Below are 20,607 nucleotides of genomic sequence, written 5' to 3' on the forward strand. Positions count from 1 at the left end.
ATTGTTACAGTTGTGTTAATATTGGAATACACAGCACATCTGCTTCAGAAGAACTATACCCTTCAGTATGGAGATTCTCCAACAAAGTGGAGCACCACCACTTCATGAGATGTGGCATGTGCTTTGGAAGATAACAGTATATATAGTCAGAATTAACTTCCAAGGACTGCAATGAGAGTAGACTGTTTGGTATGGTGCTGTTATGCAAACTTATGTTTCAAAGTGTGAATTTACATTTGTTAGTGATTTTGTAAGCCACATTTTGTTTTACGTTGCATAACGTTTGTTCAAAGGCGTGCACTGCCTTTTTTCTGCTTTCTCTTTTCTTCTTTTATCTTTTATTATTTGAAAACCTTTGAGACTGTAATTGAGAATTAGAGCTGACCTGACTATTAAGGAGAGACAAGACTGGCCCACTTGGGTGATACATTTATTGTGACTCATGACTTGACCTTGAGTATACTTTTATTTTGTAATAACAATATGAAAATGGCTTCAAAGTCCTCTTCTCTACACAAAACACCAAATTATATCCTAAATGTGATATTTTTATCATATTATGCATTATATTAGCATTTGTCTTACTCTTGTCAACTAATCAACGTAAGCCTCATTAAGAAAAAAGTAGGAGAGGAAATTTTAGAACACATACATACATATACTGTATTTCAAATACATTACAATCATATTTACATTGCATTTTTTATTTTCAGTTAAAAAAAATCTAAATTATGAATTCATATTATTAGGACCCTCTGACATGAAAATGGGAGAAGAGTCTTTATGAATTAAGAAAAAAAGAGTTAAGAGTGTTTAATGTCCACATTCTTGATCTGTTATGATTTGTCCTTTTTTTGGCTTCCTCTCTGGATTGAGTCCATGTCTCAGCCCAACAGAGGGCACTATTCTTGGCCCCATCTCAACCAGAGAACTGAATTGAACAAGGCCTTGAAACAGGCTGCTCCCATAATGCTGGTCCTTATGGGTATGTATCTATCCAAACCTAAGGGCAAGGTAAATCAACCGGCCTTCCAAGAAAACAAACCATAAGAATACGGTTATGAGGAGGTTCTCAGGGTGACCAATGCAGGGCTAGGCATGCTCCACAGGGGGGCTGGGGGGCTACATCTTACTGCTGTGGGGTCCTCTCTTCACCAGCCCCTGCTCTTTGCGCATCACTGGTGCATGGATGCTGCAGTCACGTGCCTCGCAGAACCCAGACACTCCTGCCTGTCCCAGGCCTCCAGGTGGACCCACCGGGCCGGGGAATCCCCTGGAGCCCCGGGGGCCGTCCATGCCGATCTTGGGTTCTCCAGGGTGACCCGGAAATCCTGGAACAGCGTGAACAGGGAATGATTTATGACTCTGTTTATGACAAGTTTCCATTCATGAAACAAAAACAAACCATGGCAAAAAAATAACTGTTTGTTTGCCATGGGAGCTGTATCTTTATTCATAACAGGCCTGCTGTTTTTCAGCAGCTATGGAATACAACGTACATAAGTTCTTCTGCGCATAGACTCTTAAGGAGACCCGCTCTCTGCCCAACAGCCTTGGGATTTCTCTGGGTGTGCATATGCCAGTAGGCATGGTGTTGATGGTCGGTGGTGTATGGCAGACGTACCACTTTGATATTCGTTACAGAACAACCACCCCACCTTGCATTTATCTTGTCACTCACACTGGAAACTGAACACTACAATATAGCTGTGCTCAACACAATATTACAGCGTCCAGCTGCTGGTGCTATCCAAGGAGCCATGACAACCGGTCCTACCTGTTTGGCCCTGGGGTCCATCATGTCCTGGAAGGCCTTTACCAGTGACCCCCACGGATCCTTTGGGTCCCTTTGAACCTATTACGACAAAAACACTCAGGTTACAAAATAATATCTGAGAATTAAGACATACTTCTTTTCCAAGATCGATTCATCCTAGTGTATTTGGAATTACCTACACATTGAGTCATTTCGCAGACATTTTTATCCCAAAACTAGATTTGTTAATGTTTTTCATGTATTTGATTTTATTGCTACTATTCTACTATAATATTCTACTATAGCAACTATAGTGTGGAGTTAAGCATCCTGTGCAGTCGCTACGCTGCCTTCACAAGGAGGAGAGCATGGAGACAGGAGTGTCATCATCAGGGAGTCTCCAGGTTGGGCCGTACCTCTTTCCCCCTCCCCTCCTTTCTGACCCCCCAGTCCCCGGTCTCCCTGGGGGCCCCGGGCTCCCTTGGCTCCAGCCTTCCCTGACTTGCCCTGGGGGACGGAGAGAGCAGAAGGGCATCAAAGGTCGGTAAATACAAACACAAGGAAATGGGTTTCTCAGTTTGGATTCAGATATATGTCTGTGAAACATATCTGAAAAGATTCAGTAAGCTTATATAGCAGGAAGCAAGAGGCGGCTCCTGTATCGTTGACTCATGTACTGACAGAAAATGTACTTGTGGTTGATGAACTAGGCTCTCAAACCTAGTTACCTAGGTGGAATAAGACTTTATTTTCATAAATCAATCAAGCTTTATTTATAACAGATTTAGAAAGTATACAGCTTTGAAAGTAGTGAAAAACATATATAGAATATGAATAGAGTAGATCACAGTATTCAACAAGAAGATAGTTCGCTGAAAAGTTTGTTTTAAGATTTTGTTTAAAAACTTTGATTTCTGCTGTAGTCCAAACAAGGATGTTAAACTCTGTTTCTCGGTATTCCATCACTCAACCCTGGTCCAAGGGTTCAGCTCAGATACCTCTGCCCTAAAATCACAGCTGTTTGACTCACAGTTTTCCCCGGTGATCCAGACGGGCCCCCGGCCCCCGGGGGTCCGATGAGGGTTCTGTTGTTGATGGGACACCCTTGGGAGCACTTGCCCCTGATGGAGGAGGCGTACTGGGAGATCTGGGCCGTCACCACACCCCTGCACAGCTGCAAGACCTGCTCGTCAGTCAGACCAGGGCCCTGCCGGGTAGGAGGAAGCTCCTGTCAGACTCATCTACCCCACAGTCTGTGTGTGTGTGTGTGTGTGTGTGTGAGTGTGTGTGTGTGTGTGTGTGTGTGTGTGTGTGTGTGTGTGTGTGTGTGTGTGTGTGTGTGTGTGTGTGTGTGTGTGTGTGTGTGTGTGTGTGTGCGTGTGTGTGTTATATTTATGTATTTACAGCCTCCTCTTATTCAGGCTCTTAAACAGTCATGGAAATAACAAACAGCAGTTCCTCACAGCTGGACCGGCCACTCCCTTGGGTCCTGCTCGACCTTTGACCCCCAGGTCGCCTGAGGGTCCCAGATCCCCTCTGGACCCTGGGATCCCGGGGGGTCCAACGGGTCCAGGTACGCCGTCCGGACCCAAGGAACCTTTCTCTGCACGCTGGGGAGACCGTGAGAATGAAAATTAACTTAACTTAACTCACCTGAAGGAACAGGCTACTGATAAAAATGTCTTCCAAAGTGCGTAGCATCATAATGAACTGACTTCTCAGCCATTGCAGGTGGTATGAAATATAAATATTTGGTTCTTGTTTAAAAACATCTGGTTCTTTAAAAGTTAACATTATATTATAATATATCTAATTTTGTAATGAAGAAAACATGTTGATATCAAGATACAGTTTATCATTCGTTTGGTTTGGTTGGTTTGTGTGTTAATTGTGTGTGTGTGTGTGTGTGTGTGTGTGTGTTTGTATTACCTGTCCCTTATCCCCACGACTGCCTTTGCCCCCCTGCAACAAAGGAACCAGGAAACGGTCATCAAGTTACAGTGCAGGTCAAGGAGGAAGTGAGGTCCGCACAAATAACTGGATCTTCTGATGGAAAATACGTAATTACCTTCGCTCCTTTCCCACCCTTGATTCCCTTCTTGCCAGTATTGCCCTGTAGAAAAGGAAAGCCCAACATGCAGAACAGTAGAGGGGAAACAGAAGTTGTCTTGAGTTCATTTCTTACAGGAACACAATCTTGACTATAATATCACAGTATAATTGTATTGGGTGCAACCTGACCTAATCTTTTCACCAAATCCCCAACAGCTGCCTCAATCTAATCTAAACCTACACTTAGTCACCAAACACGGGGCCTTTCTCAATAGCAAGTGCACCAAGTTAGGACTTGTGAGGTACGACTCGGGACTACAAACTCCAGAGGACGGGAGGACGCAGTGCCACTCGTTGTTGCAAAATGCATTCTGGGAAACTACAAATTCCTACAAAAGTCCCCTCCTGATTCATCCTCGATAAAATGTGAGAACACATCCGGGCATTTGGAGTGCACTGGGTTAGAGGCAGACATGAATGGACCACTATTTGGGCAGGGACTGATGATGCCACAGTACACAAAAGTGTGCTGTGGGCCAAACAATAAGTGTCTCAAAAGTCCACAAGCACACAAGTACAGATGGGAACGCTGAAGGAGACAGGCCCATGGACTCAATAGAATGAACAGAGAGGCAACGGGTGGAATGAGTAAAACGTTAAATTGTACTACAGAACAACAACAGACCACCGATAAGGGTGGACATGCTGAGTCACATGATGTTCAATCTCTCAGTCTCTCTCAATCACTTGGTTTAATGGAGGAGACTTTTTTTGTTCTTCGCTCATGTTATTGTCCTGCTAGTGTCCCTTGAACCAAACACTCATGGCCGCCTAAGTCCCCTCACAACATCCTAAGACCTTACCTTCTCGCCGTCGGTCCCGAGCTCACCTTTGGCCCCCTGCAACACAAAGGAAAAGACATCTGAGCATGTAAAAACTGCCCCAAAACGCGGTCGGAACAGAGACGATACATTGAGGAGGAACCCAGAAGAGGTATTCCTTCCCACTGTGATCCCTTGAAGCCTAACTTAAGACTTCATCGCTGATGTAGGATGAAGGTGGACGTTTACACACAGGCTGGCCTTGGAGTCCCTTGGGTCCATGTTTTCCTGGAACACCGGCGTCTCCCTGCTCTCCTTGTGACCCCTGGTAAAGGTTTAAAGAGACGCTGAACGTTAATAGAGACACAACAAGTTTCTAAAGACACAATGTGTTTACAGACACACCACAGGTTTCTAAAGACACAATGTGTTTACAGACACACCACAGGTTTATAAAGACACAATGTGTTTACAGACACACCACAGGTTTATAAAGACACAATGTGTTTACAGAGACACCACAGGTTTATAAAGACACAATGTGTTTACAGAGACACCACAGGTTTATAAAGACACAATGTGTTTACAGAGACACCACAGGTTTATAAAGACACGATGTATTTACAGACACACCACAGGTTCATAAAAGCACGATGTGTTTGCAGAGACACCACATTCTTAGAAAGACACAAGAAGTTTATAAGGTGATGGGAATCAGGTTAAAAGACAAGGTTAGAAAATGTAAGACAGAGAAACAGGGAGGGTAGAAGAGAGTGGAGCAGGCTATGAGCATAGGGAGATGTTAAGGAGGGTCGATGTTCTACCCTCTTTCTTTTTCGTTTCAAAGCTTTGCTGGATTTATTTTGACTTGATTTTTCCTCTCCAGTTGGTTTTATTGCGTTGTTTTTCTAGAACTTACTTTATATACACGAGTACAGGTTTAGCGGTCTTCCGAGGGCTTTTTAGGAGTCCCGTCGAGCTGCTGCAGGAGCTTTCAATGGACAGGTTAGCTTTGGGAGCCACTGTGAAAGACCAAGACAAACCCTAACCCGTCTCATTTTATTAACCCCATGGCTGGGTCTACAGAGCGATGTTGGCTCTGTGGTCCCTGACGCGGGGCCCGGCGGTTGTAAGGGGTCATGGGTCAGGTGATGTGATAGCATTAGAAGAGAAATGGGCTACAATTCTTGGTGGAACTAGTTAGGGGTCAGGGTTCATGGGATTGGTGGTACTAGTTTGGGGTTAGCTGGTTGAAGTGAGTGAGGGTACTTGCAGGGGGATTCTGGTGTACTCACCACAAGTCCCACTCTCCCTCGGGGTCCCCTCAAGCCAACGTCTCCCTTGCTGCCCTGGAGGAGGAGAGCAATGTCATCATCCACAAAGCACAATTAAGGTTATTTATAACTTATTCCTTACACCATACTGACTTACTATTTATCCAACTTCAACAGCATTCATTTTTTACACAGAGATGTCGAATATAGGAAGACTTAAGTAAAAAACGTTGATACCAAGACTTTTTTTGAAATACTAAGGATTTAAATGCAAATAAGATAATGTTGATTCAGTATGAGCAATTATGCTTATTAGGTTCATTCATATTCTGAGAATTTGTATACATTCAGCTAATCAGTCTTTTCATTTCTGAGGAAATCAGGGAGAAGGAGAAGAATATGGGACTAAGCAGTCCCCTAACAGTTTATTCCTATTTACGTCCATGTGCTTCTGGCGTGTTCTGTTTAGTATAAAACTGAACAAGAAACAGAAAACACTTCACTACTACACTATGAATTAAAACGATACTGTTGACCGCTGAATCATCTGTGGCTGAACATACTGGACTACATTCAGAATAACACAATTTCCCATAATGCACTAGCCTCTATGATTGTGTGGTGCACTATACCTTGGGACCAAATTGACCAGGCTCTCCTGCCAACCCTGGGACTCCAATCAGGCCCTGAAATGATTCAACAAACCATCACAGAGATTATTACAAACTGTTCAAACTGTGTGGGGGGAAGTTCATGATTCGTTTTTATCCAATGGGAGATAAGATCTCTGGGGTTCCTGTTTTTTTTTGTCTACCCACATCCTCGCCGGGCTCTCCGTCACTGCCTGGCAACCCGTCCTGACCTTTAGTGCCCTGGGGGTCACATGACACAATAGATCCCCAGATTATCACAAGGTCATATTATCTCATTATCTCATCTCATATTATCTCATTATTATGGTCTGTTTACTCTCTTTGATTTTGGGTTTCACCTTTTGCAGTCGTCAGTATTGCTTGTCCTTTAAATGTCATATCAAAGGTCCCTTTTCCATTACTGCTCGAGGCCTATATTGTAATATAGGTTTGAATTGCTTGTTGGCGCACTGTAATGAGTTGAAGGACTCGTATGCAGAGGACTGAAATGACGAAGAAGGATAACCTAACTTTACCTCCCTTTGAACTGTGCTTATCTGTGCTTATCCATCCTCCATCTTGTCTCTGCATTAGTGAGCTGTACCTTTGCTCTGTGAGACATCACTAGACTCTTTGGTGTCTGCTTTTCCTGCATCTCCACTTCCTCACCACAGCCAGCAGTTACACTTGTGTGTTAGCGTTAGCATTAGCGTAGCATACTGGTTAATGTGTAAGACTATAGAAATGAACTGTGCTGGTTGTATTCCATTGTATGTTTGACATTAATGATACATTATGTAGCATTTATTTATACTCTACTACGGTAATTATATGTTTTTTTCCATTGCCGGTCTCATGCAACTTGGATTTTGAATGTCAACTAAATGTGCTGTGGGTCTGTGTACCGAACTGAAGGCAGGATTTTCGGAGTTCCTTACACAGACTAGGTCTGAGTGTGTGCGTACCTTCAAACCGAGCTCTCCTCTTCCTCCCGCTTGCCCAGGATAACCCTGCGAACATGAGACAGGAGTAGAATTGTCAGTAGAGTGAAGATGATGGTGGTCTTGGTGGGTGGTGGTGCAGGTTGAGATGAAGTTAAGTTGAAGTTGAAGTTAAGTCAACGGAACGACAGAGGGAAGGTGTGCACGGAGACAACGAAAATGAATAAAGAATACATTCTAACAAAATGTAATTACTTTTCACTGTCTCTCAATTTCATTTTTCTGAGTGTTCCCTTTCATCAATAGTTACTCCCTGTGAATTCAGACACGTGTCATTAATGGCTATGAAGAGGTACGGTCTTCTTGCTCAAGGATGCCTTCAAGTATACTTTGGACATTGGGGATCTAAAATCTAAAAAGGAGATGAAAGAATGATGTGTGAGTGTGTTTGTGTCTGTGTGTGGAGGATATGTAGAGGTGAAAGGCGGTCTTACGATGTAGCCTCTCTCCCCAAAGTCCCCAGAGAAGCCTGGCGCTCCTGTCTGACCCTGCAGAACCACAGAAGAAGAAGAGGAAGAAAAGGAAGATGACTCATTGTGTCTCGGGGTCAGTCTGTAACTCCGAGTTTGGATGTGACATCATCTGACTCCAGCCTTCAGTAAACCAACAGAAGACTCCAAAATCAATTTATAACCACTGGATTGGTGCAATTTAAGGCATGGAAACATTTAGCATTTTTAGACAAAGTCCAATTGACGGTTTCACTTTGTTGCTGTTGTTGTTGCTGTTGTTGATGTTGACATCATCCCAGTACCTTCTTTCCCTGTTGCCCTTCCGTGCCTTGCTTCCCCTCTTCTCCTTGTTGTCCCTGCAGAGACACACACACAACGACAGCAGGTTCAAGACTATGTTTGAGTATGTGCGGTTGCATTTGTAGATGCGTGCGTGTGTATGCGCGTGTTTGTGTCCGTAGTGTAGCATAGTGCGGTTTAGAGTAGTTGAGTAGCATTTACCTTGAAACCTTTACCCCCTTTTGGACCAGGGAGTCCAGTGTCTCCATGGGAACCCTGAAGAAAGACATCTTACAACTTACATTGTGCTTACAGGAAAAATACACTAAATAACACTTGACACGCACATGTCACGTGTACTAAAACATTGTGCACTTACTATCGTGTAACATTAGAATAATAATCACACATAGGTCTCTAGGTTAGGCCAAACATTTAAAGACTGATGGCAGACGAGCACCATCTGGCTGAATGGGAAGTTCCTCTTTCGGTTCCTATTTGTTTGAATCATAAATGTATGTAAACGCATCATTTGCAAACACAAATATGGCCAGCAGGTGGTTTCCAGCACAGGCCCTGCGTTGTCTTCCCCCAGAAGTTCTGCTCTTATAGAAGGACTGATGGATCAGAGACTTGTGGGTACTTCACCTCATTATTTGTCGATTGCAGGTGGCCTCCCAACGAAATAAGCGTTTGGCGTTTGGTGGATCAAAATCCCTTAAAAGATCCCATTAATGAGACACCCACTCTATGACCATAGCTCCTGCTAATCTTGGACTCCCCCCTTTGTCCCCAGGCCTCTGCGGGGTCTTCCAGGTAATGACCAGGCCTGACCAAGCAGACAGGGGGAGCATGAGACAGATACGGAGGGGGATTCTATCCCCTTTCAGTTCAGGTAAACACTGGTCTTAGCGATGCCACAGTGGAGCCTTTAGTTTCCTACCGTGGCTCCGCGGTCACCCACTCCGCCACGTGGTCCTTCCATACCCACGGCACCCTGTGGACCAGATAACAACACATAGCGTTTGATACATCCTCTGGCGTGCGGACTGACAAGCATTGATGATTCAAGAGTGAAAGTTATCAAATGCACCGTAAAATAACAGGGAAGTTCTGAGCCATGAAAAACACAAGATACATATAATCTCATTATGTCATTCTTCTTGACAAAGTTTGTACTGTATATGCATGGCAATATTCCAATGGAATGTCTGTTTTTGTTTATATCAGAGTCTGCTTGAGAGGACGCTATACAGGGGGGGGGGACAAACTCTAATGTATACAGTCAGTGAATGGGATGTTAGCCCAGTTGTTTTCATAGGGCGTCCCTCATTCTACCTGCTCTAGGATATGAATTATACAGGATACATCTATTTATCCCCCAACTTTCGTCTTCTGTGTGTCTGTGGCATGTGTGGGTGAATGCCTGTGCTGGCATTCTGTTTTCAGAGGTTGCTCCTAGCTCTGATGGTCAAGTGTTATTCAGATTGCTTTACCTTTTCACCCAGCACCCCGAAGTCCCCTGGGTCTCCTGGTAGACCTGGCTCTCCCTGTCATCAGGAAGGAGATAGTGAATAAATCTATGAGCTGTTTGAAGTTAACAATACGCAGAAAAATAATACATTTTGTAAACAATTGAGGAGGCAAAGGCTGCCCTCCACGGGTCATTAAGAAGTATTGTTTTTCTTGCCCGGTACTATTCACCAGAGCTTTATCTGTATAAAATGATAGTCAGCTGTTCTAAATGGCAAATAAATTATTACTCATTAGATCTATTATTATAGAAAAAACGTTATTTACAAAATATAACCACCATAAAAGAAAGCAACTATGTTTCAGAGATCTACATGGACTGGTGATAAACTCACCAACGATCCAGAGAAACCAGACGCCCCCTCCTCCCCATCCAGCCCAGGGTCACCCTGCCGTGGTAAAGGTCAAAGGTCAAATTAATTGGTACTTCAGAATCAGGTCATTGCATCTGGATTACTATGAACAGTATATACTCATATCATGCTATGAAATAAAAAGCATATGATATAATAATTAAATGTAATATATATAAATATATACAATAATAAAATAAATATTATGACTAAAGGTTCCTCACCACTGGTCCAACATCTCCACCTCTTCCCCGAACACCTTTAAATCCTCTATATCCCTGAGAACAAGAGTAACACACACACACACACACACACACACACACACACACACACACACACGCACACGCACACGCACACGCACACACACACACGCACACACAAACGTGCACAAGTACAAAAACACACATATCCCAACATGCAGACACACACACAAATTATGGTGATCAGCCTGCAAGTGTTCAGAACCAAGATGTGGTGATTAAGGCCTATTGCGTGAATATATCTAAAAATAAGTGATGAAGCACCAATCATTTTTTAGTTAACTTATCCAAATACCGGGCGAACACATGATATGACGGATGGGATTGGATGGGAGCTCACCTCTCTGCCCTGCGGTCCTGGAGAACCAGTCTTACCCTGCAAGCCTTTGGAGCCCTGCGTAGGTCAGACAAAAGGTTACACCCATCACAAATACAAGGACATGCAGACAGACAGGTAGATGCAGACATGCAGACGGACGGACAGATGGACAGACAGACGGATACAGACAGACAGACAGACAGACGGACGGACGGAGGGACAGACCGACAGACAGATAGTAAGTCGTGGTTCACCTTGGGTCCTGCGAAGCCAGCAAAGCCAGGCTGTCCCGGTTCACAGTCACAGTCGGTTGGCTTCTCGTCCACCAGGCCCGCCTCCTCAGACGAGTCCCCCCCGGGCCCGTACGGGACCTGCAGCAGCACCATGGTTACCATCCTCCACTCCAAGTGTAACTCAAGTATAATTACTGTGCAGTGTGTGTGTGTAGGCGCAGTATTCATGTGTTTGTGTGTGTCTGTCTCTATGTGGCATGGGTCTGCTCATGTTATAACTTAAGCAGTATTGGTGTTTTTGTGTATGTGTGACGTGTGTGTGTGTGTGTGTGTGTGTGTGTGTGTGTGTGTGTGTGTGACGTGTGTGTGTGTGTGTGTGTGTGTGTGTGTGTGTATGTGTATGTCGGTGTCCGTGTGTGTGTGTGTGTGTACGCACCCGTGTGCTGATGGTGTGGTCCTCCTTGGCGTAGTAGGGCTGGCTGGTGGTGGCGTAGGGGTAGCTGTCCTCTGTGATCATGGTGACCTGGTCGGGCCCCTGGCCGTAGGGGTCCTGGTCAGGGTGCTGCTCCTCCCCGTACCCGGGGGTGGGCTCGGGGGGGTACTCTGGTCGGGGGCAGGGGGACAGCAGAGGGTGTTGTGGAGAGGAAGAGACATGGTCCATGCGCAGCTCTATACTGCTCATACAGGAGCCTCAGCTCCTCCACAGTATTATATCTACTACACCTTGTGTATTTATTCACTCAGTCATTCATTCATTCATTCATTCATTCATTCATTCATTCATTCTTCATTCTATAATCTTTTTTTTTTAAATGTTCACTTGTTTTTGTTTGGGGGAATCCAGTCCAATGGCAATTAAAATGTTAATCATAAAGTAATTCAGCAGATGCTTTCATATCATTGTATAGTCAAAGCCAAGTCAAAGCCAACAAAGCTGTAATTATCTCACAGGAATTCCCCCCTTGACTGATCCCATCCTCTTACGACACTCAGTAATGTACAATACTTTATTCAAGGTAAAATTTGTTACTATATACCACATGATATCTAAAATTATATTTATACAGAGAACAATTGGCAATACAAGGAGAATTTCAGAAACAACTAAATTGTGCACAAAGATTACGATCGTGGAACCTGAACGCATAACATTATATTCCTGAAATCCAAAATACATCAATAGGTGCAATGCTAATGTTATCTACAATCCTAGCATTAAAAACTTAGTTTCACTGAAGCCCTCCTGACCTGGTTGTGGATAAGCTGAGTTCTCATAGTGGTCCACCAACGACCCCTCGTACGTGTGGTCTTCACCTGGACATCAAGCATCAGACAATCATCTATTGTGAGCAGTATTCCTGTTAGGGGAATGACCTGTTTCCCTTATTTATGTTTATTACCTCTACCTTTTTCACTGCAGTCACCAATTTTGTTTAAAATGTGTGTTTGAAGTGATGTGTCTGCAGAGAATAAGAACCCAACCGTCCATATTTAATTCAAGCCAGACGTAATGTCTCTCTAAATCAATATGGTGTGTGGAGAAAATGGTTGATCAACAGCGGCGGCTGCGGTGAAGAAGTTGCATAGCGCTGCTTTAATGCTTGCTTAAGGGTAAGGTTGATTTAAAAGCCTTTATCTGCATATTGTAAATCATGACGTGACTGACCTGAGTGGTAGCCAGAGTATTCCTCCTGGCCCTGACACGAGACGGCCCTCAACAGGAAACACAACCACACAACCGCCACCTGAAACACACACAGAAAACAGCACAGACGTGAACCACAATCAGCGCCATCTATTTGAGGTTTTTTATTATTTTTTTTATTTATTGGTCCTATAGGGTTAGCGTTACTCTACCTGTCAATCCTGCTATTTCAGAGAGTAACACAAAAAACTCATGCTCCCTCTCTGCTCCCTCCCTCCCTCATTGAGAACTGTTCCATTTCCATCACAGGTGACAGGTTAGATGGATTCCCCAATCAAATCAGGGAAGATACGCCCTGTAATAAATGACCTGGGAGCATTCATAAATCAGATTTCATACAGGGACGTCAAGTGAGGGACAGTAGCTCCTCCCACAGTGGGGGTCTGGTGTCACTCAGGACAGAGTCTACAGCAAGCCAGTGACAGCTGAGGGGTTGAGCTCAGAGGGCTCTTTGTGAGCCTCAGACCTCAGAGCAAAGGCAAAGGCACTTCTCAGACTCATCTCACATTCCAGCACTGCCTGTTGAATAATCCAAAAGACACACACGCACACACACACACACACACACACACACACACACACTCACACACACACACACATACACACACACACACACACACACACACACACACACACACACACACACACACACACACACACACACACACACACACACACACACACACACACACACACACACACACACACACACTCACCAGAATAGTGGAGTGACACGGGTGTGCTTGGTTCTTTGAATAAAGTCATTGGGATGGTTTGGATGAATTGGAGGCCTTCTTTAGATAACGTTTGATCATTAGGTCTGAGGGTTCATCTCTGCAACTTGGGAATATGCTTCTGTGAATCTCGGTGATACTGAAAATTTTTATGTGATGTATTAAAAGCGCGTTTCTGAGCAATAAATCTTTGATGATTTAATGTAAATGAGTTGAGATATTGTCTTGTTTGTTAATGAATTATCGATGATCACAAACAGTATACAGTTGCTTAAAAAAATGAAAAACTATGCATATGTCCTTTTGTTTTTAACTGGTAAGGAATTAATTTAATGTATTTAAAAATATTTTGTTTCAGTTAATGTTGCTGAACTTATATCCTTTTAATAAGTACAATTGTTAAAGTGGGTCATATATAATACACTGTACTCAGTCTGTCGTCATGTGCAAGCACATAAACTCAACTCTGTATATATTCCCAGGGTGGCGCCCCCTAGTGGTGAGATGGTAACCCCACCTTAACCTTCTGGTCCCCCAGGACAGACAGGGGAACGCTGTCTTTGATCAAAAACTCTTCATATGATTTTAGCGTTAGTAAAAATCCAAAAAATACATAGATACATATATCATAATATGGATCATTATGTTTGTGGAGGTGAGTGAAAGAGAAATCCACTACTAAAGATCTCCAAAGTTGCCCAGAGCATTCCCCACCTCCATTCAAAACCACTCTCAACTCCAACACTTCCAACCCGACCCACTAATGTACCTGCCACCAACAAGCCCTCCGGGTTAAATGACCCAAGCCCAATGTAGCCCTCCACCATTTCTCTCCTACCTGGATGTCTGAGGCCACCATGATGCTGCAGTAGAATCCAGTCAGAGCAGCCGAGTAAGCCTGACTACCTGGGAAACAGGCTGCACAGGCCCTGATGAAACACACAGCTCAGAGTGAAAGAGTTTCTTCAGTCAGGCTGTTACTTTACAGCATTCTCCCTCCTTATTCTCTTCCAACGGCCTCCCTGTCCCCTTTCTTCCCTCTCTCTCGCTCGCACTCGCTTTTCGTTTCTCTCCAGGTCCTCAAGTGTTTCTCCAGGTTCCCAGGATCTGACAGGCTCTCCTTGCCTCTTCTCCTTTCCCTCTCTCTCTTTTTCTCTTTCTCTCCCTCTCCTCCTCGTCAGGGTGAGAAATACCTGAAGCTACTCCTCACTCCACATCACCAGGAGAGAGAGAGAGACAGAGAGAGAGAGAGAGAGCAATTAAGATATATATTTTTCATGTGAACTTAGTTAAAGGAGTGAAGAACTCACTAAAAACTTCTTATCATAGAAGCTTATCAAAATATGCAAATAGGTATCCACGAAAGATGGGAGTCCATTGATTATTATATTTATATAATGGCATTCAGGCATTTCATCTATCTTATAATTTAAGGACTGCATGTTCTGAAGACATGTTCTTGCTCAAAAAGTAACTCTGACTTAATTTGGGAATCAAATGAATGCTGTATATAAACCGTGTAATCTTCTGATTTATTTTTTTAATTATTAAATCTGTATCAGTCTAATATGGTTATGCGGCGCCCACTTACCAGATAGACAGAACAATTTAGTTGAAATAAATTTCGCACTGAAGGTGTTTGAACTGTAATTTTGTAATTATTGTAGAGTGAAGTAAACCTGACCATATTGAATATATATAAGTTATCTAAAAATGAACACATTTTTCAATTTAAATCAATAAAATCCTAGGGAATGTTGGAATGCAGTACAATTCAAGATTCAATTTGTAAGAGCAAGACATTTTTAATAGGTGTAATAATTTAGCCATCCATCATAATCCCCATACATTACATGTCTACGTGTTAACGTATGCATCAAAGTAGGGCGCTCTACCTCCATTGACCTCTTGACCCAGTTGTTAAACTATGCCAGCTCTTTCACTCCTGTTCTACATTCCACAGTTCTATACTCCAAGCCGGCCTGCTTGGGGGCTCAGCCAATCATCTGAGAGATGTGAGTTGTCTGTCCTTAATGAAGTTAATTATTCACAATAAGTTTGGATGGGATGTAAACTATGCGTAAAGAAGATTACATGGGATATTGTATATTTTACTGTCATTTTTAATTGACAATATTAACACGATTCAGAAAGTATTCTGCAGCAGGGAATGGAAAGACATTTGAGCAATGGTGCTAAGATGGTTCCAGATATTCTTAAGAAGCGAGGAGAAAAGGAAATGGATGTTCATGGACACTGGCTCACTGCAGGAACCTAAACCTAATGTGTTTCAACAGACTTCTGACTTATTTTTTTAATTATTAAATCTGTATCAGCCTAATATGGTTATGCGGCGCCCACTTACCAGATAGACAGAACAATTTAGTTGAAATAAATATCGCACTGAAGGTGTTTGAACTGTCATTTTGTAATTATTGTAGAGTAAAGAAAACCCGACCATATTGTATATATATAAGTTATCTAAAAATATGTTGATTTAAATTGCAGATCTAGAATGAGGGATGCTGTAAACCTGATGACCTGTGACGAGATAACAACTTTATTTGTCATGGGGTCGTTTGACGACCTTGTGTCAACAACAACTCAAGATTCAAAGCACCCTTTTGAAAAGCGGTGTCTGAAAATAATACAAACATAAATGTAAAGGAAGAAACAGAAATTAGAAAGAAAGGAACAGAAATAAAAAAGATAAATGCAATTGACAGCCTTGAGTCCATAATTTGTAATCCTTGAGCGTGATGTTTGTCCCACAGCATGAAGCCGCTCTGGTTTGTGTTTCTTGAAAGATGATCACCGCATTACTTCTCCTTCTCATCTTTTTTCTTCTTCTTCTTTTTCTTCTTCCGCTCGTGATGCCGCTCGTCTGGAGAACCTGAATCTCTACCGAATGAAAATAAAAACAACTTTGAATTGAGAAACGTCTTTAACATTTGAAAGCACATTCCTGAGGGACACAGAACACACTTTTAACCCCGGCCGCCCGTCTTCCTCCCCCAGCGTTCTCTCACCTCTTCTTCCTCTTCCTGTCCTCTCGCTCCGGGCTGTGCTTCCGGCTGCGCTGCCGCCTCCTGTCGTGGGACGCCTGCGACTCCCGCGACTCCGAACACTCGTCGTCTGACCTCCGCCTGACTCACGCACGCAGACAAACAAACACATGATCACTGAGCGACCCCGTGAGCACCAACCTGGAACCAAACACTGGATGAAGTAACACGATGGATGGATTGGAGAGCAACTGCTGTGTTAGTATCTGTGTGGGATAACAAAACAAAGGGAGTTGTCAACACTATACTATAAAAGCTGCTGCACAACATGTTGTTTGTGGCAGCATCTGCCAAGTCATTTTTAGTGTTTGTCCCTCAATAATGTAAACAACAAAGATACAGCATTGGGAGGTTTGTTACCTCACAGGGCTCATCAATGTCATATCTGAGACATTAAGCGTTTCATGTTGGGATATACTCCATTTGTTGTGTTCTGTGCGTGTAAGTCGGGTGCAGTACCTCTTTGAGGAGCTTATTGAGCCCCTCTCCTCCTCCTCCTTCTCCTTCACCTGCTCCTTTTCCTTCTTCTCAGCCTTCTCCTTCTCCTCTTCGCAGCTCTCCTCTTTCCACTCTCGGGCCAGCACCCCAGAGTGCACTTTTATCACCTCCCTGATGACCTGCAGAGTCGAGGACCAACACATTACCCAACCCGTCCTCACCACCACCACCCCTGCAGTGGGCCTCGTTTATTCTCCTCCCTACAGTCCTCAAAATGCCCAGTGAAGCAACAGTCTTCCACCAGCCAGATACCCAGTATGGATGCACATGCACAGGGCTGATGGGAAGTGAAATTATCTGTGCCTGAAATTATCAAATACATTCGAAGATACCATAGAGAATTGCCTTTCTTGACAACAATAAAAGTAGCGGAACTCGCACACCATGTAGCCGATGCAGTTTTTATTGCATAAAAGTGTAAAGTGCTACCCAGTGCTACCCAGTAAAGTGCGTGCAAAATGTTTTCAGTCCCATTCAGACCATCCTCAGTGCAAACGTACAAAGGTAAAAGACTTCCTTATATAGACTACCCCTAGTTGGTGGCAGACATGTCAATCAAAAGGTCAGGTAAGTTGATGTGTTGACTAGACATCTTAAAAAGGCACCACTCACCTATTTTCACTTTTCTTGACAACATAAATGGCCGAGCTCAAGTCTGAATTCAGGCACCACGCCTAAACTCTATCAGGCCTGGATGCAACTAGTCAGAAGTGTCCTGCGGTTTTACCAATGGGAGTGAATGATCCTTCGCTAGGACACTAGGGATTCAACCCGGTGATCCCAACGGTGTTCGCTAAAACAATTCAATACGGGGCCCAGACATCTATCGTGCTTCCACTGCGGTAGCCCATTCAGGATGTCTGGTGGGTCTGGTAGCGGACTAGGGGGTCCCACCTCTGTGTAGGACTTCTTGGTGATGTGGACGTTCTTGGCGCGGTAGGACTGCCGCCTCCTCTTGTAGTCTCTCTTCTCGGCCATCAGCTCCAGGTGCGACTTGGGCTCTCCCTGCTGTTCGTCTGCAACACAACCCCAGAGGAGGAAAGAAACAACGTCACCGCGGATCAAAGACTCGTAGTCAATATGCTAATCAGATTACGACTCAATAATATTTACTCCTCGTAATTTTTGGAATAATGGGACAAAAAATGTTTTTTTGTCCCCCAAAACGTTCGGAGGTACATGAAAAAAATTAAACCTGACGCAGTGAACGTATAGGGATAGTAATAACGACGGTGTGTAACAAACGATAGGATTCCCATGATGACCTACCCCTCTTGAGTTTGGCCACCAGATCAACGTAGAGGTCCTCGTTGGCGGCGGCCTCTTGCTGCTGTTGGTTGAGCTCACCGGTCACGTGGTCGTACAGAGCCAACCGGTCGGCCACCGTGAGGTCACAGAGCGCCCGCTTGTGGTTCTGGGGCACGTCCAAGGGCTGGCTAGTGTACTCACCTGAAGGACCCCACAATCTCATTCACTCACAGTCTGCCAGCTCAACAGACACCTACCGCTGTTCTGGCCACGAATAACATGGGTGTTCAATAATAAGTCTAGCAAGATGTAACTACTTCTAATAATTGAATTGTATCATATCAGATCAATGTACATGCAGATCACTGAGGTCAATCTAGCTCTAAAAAGGTCACACATTAGGCCTTTATATGGTAGAAGCATTTTTTATGTAAATTTTGTAACAGATATTAAATGGTGTGTGCAAAATTCTGGTGCTGCAGAAAAACTGGATGTTAGCTGAGAATATTATTTAAATACATATTGACAGGTTTCAGATACAAAAGGTTCACCCTCAAAATTGTATACTTTCAACACTTTTTTGACTCTACTTGACTGGGTAATCCAGCCAACACAGACTAAAACAAGGGCTCCTTGCTACAGTGTCTGAATAATTAGAGGTTTCAGCTGATCCAGTTGTTTACCTTGCCAGAACACTCCCTCCATCCTCATCAACGGAGCAGCAGCTCTTGCCTTGAGGATCACCTGTTGCTGCGTAGCTTCATCTGTATGGAGACCCGGCACCATTGAGTTGAGTGGGGAAGGATCAATTGCAAACCATAGCATCCAGTGAGCAGCAGTAATGTGTTGGTTGATTAAGGGTGATTGATAAGTAGATCAATGTGTAGCATGACATGGATTTAGTTTGCCAAGTGATTTATGAAAAAAAAAAAATTATAAGAAGGCAAATTAAATATAACTCAGGAAAGTATTTATATCAAATTCTAAAAGGCCAGGATTTGATTGAGATGTATCGAATAAGATCACCCTCACTCACCCATTTTGACACTTCTTATGTTTGACTTCTCATAACAAACTGAAGAGTCGTACATCCCTTCCTGCAAAACAAATAAAACAGTCTGAAACTCTAATAAAGTGTTTAGTTGAATCTCCTACCTATGGGATGACCCTGGGCCAATGGTGAGATCACAACCACAACAACTTTCAAAATATTTTCTATTGATCTCCGGTTTACTTGCAAGTTGTATTAGTTAATCACCATGGTGATACAATATTACAATTCATTTTCAGCAGCTTGTGGTGTTGACAAGCAACACAACTACATGTGCATTCCTACAGCGTTCTGTTCAGTATTCCAATGTGTGCAGTACCTGCTCCTCAGCAGAGTAGCCCATTTTACTGAGGCTACAGGAGGATTTGTGTCTCTCCAGGGATCTGACCGGGATGCGATGGTTTGGGTCGAAGGGACACTGGACCATCGTCTCCTACGGACGTGATCAACACATTGGGATGCATCAAGATACAGAACCACTTTGGGAAACCACACGGACTACTATGAGGCACAGTTCTTAGTATATTTCAGTCACAGTATAATTTAGTCATGATACTTCATCTTATAGATGTGTATTTAACACAGACCACTGTATGATTACAATTTTACCAGTTTAATGATTTAATAATCGCAAATGAACAGGGGCTTCATAAAATGATTGATTCAACAAATCGTACAAGGCATATACAGATCCATATATTTCACACAATGTAGTACAGAAGTATGTTTTTTAAGCTGAATGAACGCTATAGCATATTTAAGACACGTAAATATCCGGCGGGCTTTGGATAACCTGAGCGGAGCCATCATATTCAGGAGACCATCCCAGCGTTTCAAGTATGTCGTTCAACTGTTTTTGACAGTTTTCTGTGAACTTGGTCAACTCTTGTAGACAGCCTAGTCGCTCCTCAACGGTTTGGGTTCCCGAAGTGTCTCGGTCATATTTGTATTAAATCTAGATTACTGGACTATTTGATTGAATTAAATTTCTGTTCAATTTGCCCTCACATCCCTGCGATGTTGTGGCCGGTCCACCCGTGCAGCTGGCGCAAAGAGATGACGTCACGGCAGATTGTGTTTTTTATTTTTTATATTTGCTCATTAAAACTATATTTTCGGTCTACTCTACGCTATAAAAAAGTAAAAACATAAAATATCAGACTCAAAATCATCAACAACAACAACAACAACAACAACAACAACAACAACAACAACCACTAAAAGAAAACCATGCTAGTGTACATATTCTATCGCGTTTATCGGGCTACTGGGGGTGGTCCAGGGGGCAGATTAAATGCATTGCTTAGCATTATTTCACCTATCTAAATAGGGAGGGGGTGC

General features: G+C 43.4%; 2 protein-coding genes across 3 annotated transcripts; both read right to left on the bottom strand.

The window, feature by feature from the left end:
- Positions 1-447: 447 nt before the first annotated feature.
- Positions 448-14,590, bottom strand: zgc:113232 (uncharacterized protein LOC541546 homolog). The gene is made up of 26 exons (XM_060064938.1): positions 14,243-14,590; positions 12,632-12,710; positions 12,214-12,279; positions 11,402-11,568; positions 10,987-11,103; positions 10,754-10,807; positions 10,378-10,431; positions 10,136-10,189; positions 9,764-9,817; positions 9,211-9,264; positions 8,490-8,543; positions 8,291-8,344; positions 7,971-8,024; positions 7,501-7,545; positions 6,722-6,775; positions 6,536-6,589; positions 5,925-5,978; positions 4,883-4,954; positions 4,672-4,707; positions 3,825-3,869; positions 3,686-3,718; positions 3,220-3,366; positions 2,787-2,963; positions 2,173-2,263; positions 1,778-1,855; positions 448-1,331 (listed from the first exon to the last, which is right to left on the bottom strand). Exons 1-26 carry the CDS (start codon positions 14,261-14,263, stop codon positions 1,123-1,125), a joined length of 1,977 nt encoding a protein of 658 aa, XP_059920921.1. The 5' UTR covers positions 14,264-14,590; the 3' UTR covers positions 448-1,122.
- A 1,351-nt stretch (positions 14,591-15,941) lies between these two features.
- snrnp48 (small nuclear ribonucleoprotein 48 (U11/U12)) lies at positions 15,942-20,329 on the bottom strand. 2 transcript variants are annotated; one of them, XM_060064230.1, is made up of 9 exons: positions 20,060-20,329; positions 19,586-19,699; positions 19,252-19,312; positions 18,899-18,979; positions 18,237-18,416; positions 17,862-17,983; positions 16,929-17,086; positions 16,434-16,550; positions 15,942-16,305 (listed from the first exon to the last, which is right to left on the bottom strand). In XM_060064230.1, the coding sequence occupies exons 2-9, from the start codon at positions 19,691-19,693 to the stop codon at positions 16,224-16,226; spliced, it is 909 nt and encodes a 302-aa protein (XP_059920213.1). In that variant the 5' UTR covers positions 19,694-19,699; positions 20,060-20,329; the 3' UTR covers positions 15,942-16,223. The 2 variants fall into 2 exon arrangements, with proteins under 2 accessions (XP_059920213.1, XP_059920214.1); XM_060064231.1 differs by lacking the exon at positions 19,586-19,699.
- Between the last annotated feature and the right edge of the window lie 278 nt (positions 20,330-20,607).

This window comes from Gadus macrocephalus, chromosome 11 (assembly GCF_031168955.1).
Source record: "Gadus macrocephalus chromosome 11, ASM3116895v1".
Lineage (NCBI taxonomy): Eukaryota > Metazoa > Chordata > Actinopteri > Gadiformes > Gadidae > Gadus > Gadus macrocephalus.

Coding starts and splice junctions, on each gene's coding strand:
- zgc:113232 (XM_060064938.1), bottom strand. CDS start 14,263: ATGGTGGCCTCAGACATCCAG. Junction 9,265..9,763: donor TCGGGGTGCTGGGTGAAAAG/GTAAAGCAATCT, acceptor TCTGGTCCACAG/GGTGCCGTGGGTATGGAAGG. Junction 1,332..1,777: donor TGGACCCCAGGGCCAAACAG/GTAGGACCGGTT, acceptor ACGCTGTTCCAG/GATTTCCGGGTCACCCTGGA.
- snrnp48 (XM_060064230.1), bottom strand. CDS start 19,693: ATGGTCCAGTGTCCCTTCGACCCAAACCATCGCATCCCGGTCAGATCC. Junction 18,417..18,898: donor GGAGGGAGTGTTCTGGCAAG/GTAAACAACTGG, acceptor GGGGTCCTTCAG/GTGAGTACACTAGCCAGCCC. Junction 17,087..17,861: donor CCAAGAAGTCCTACACAGAG/GTGGGACCCCCT, acceptor TCGACTCTGCAG/GTCATCAGGGAGGTGATAAA.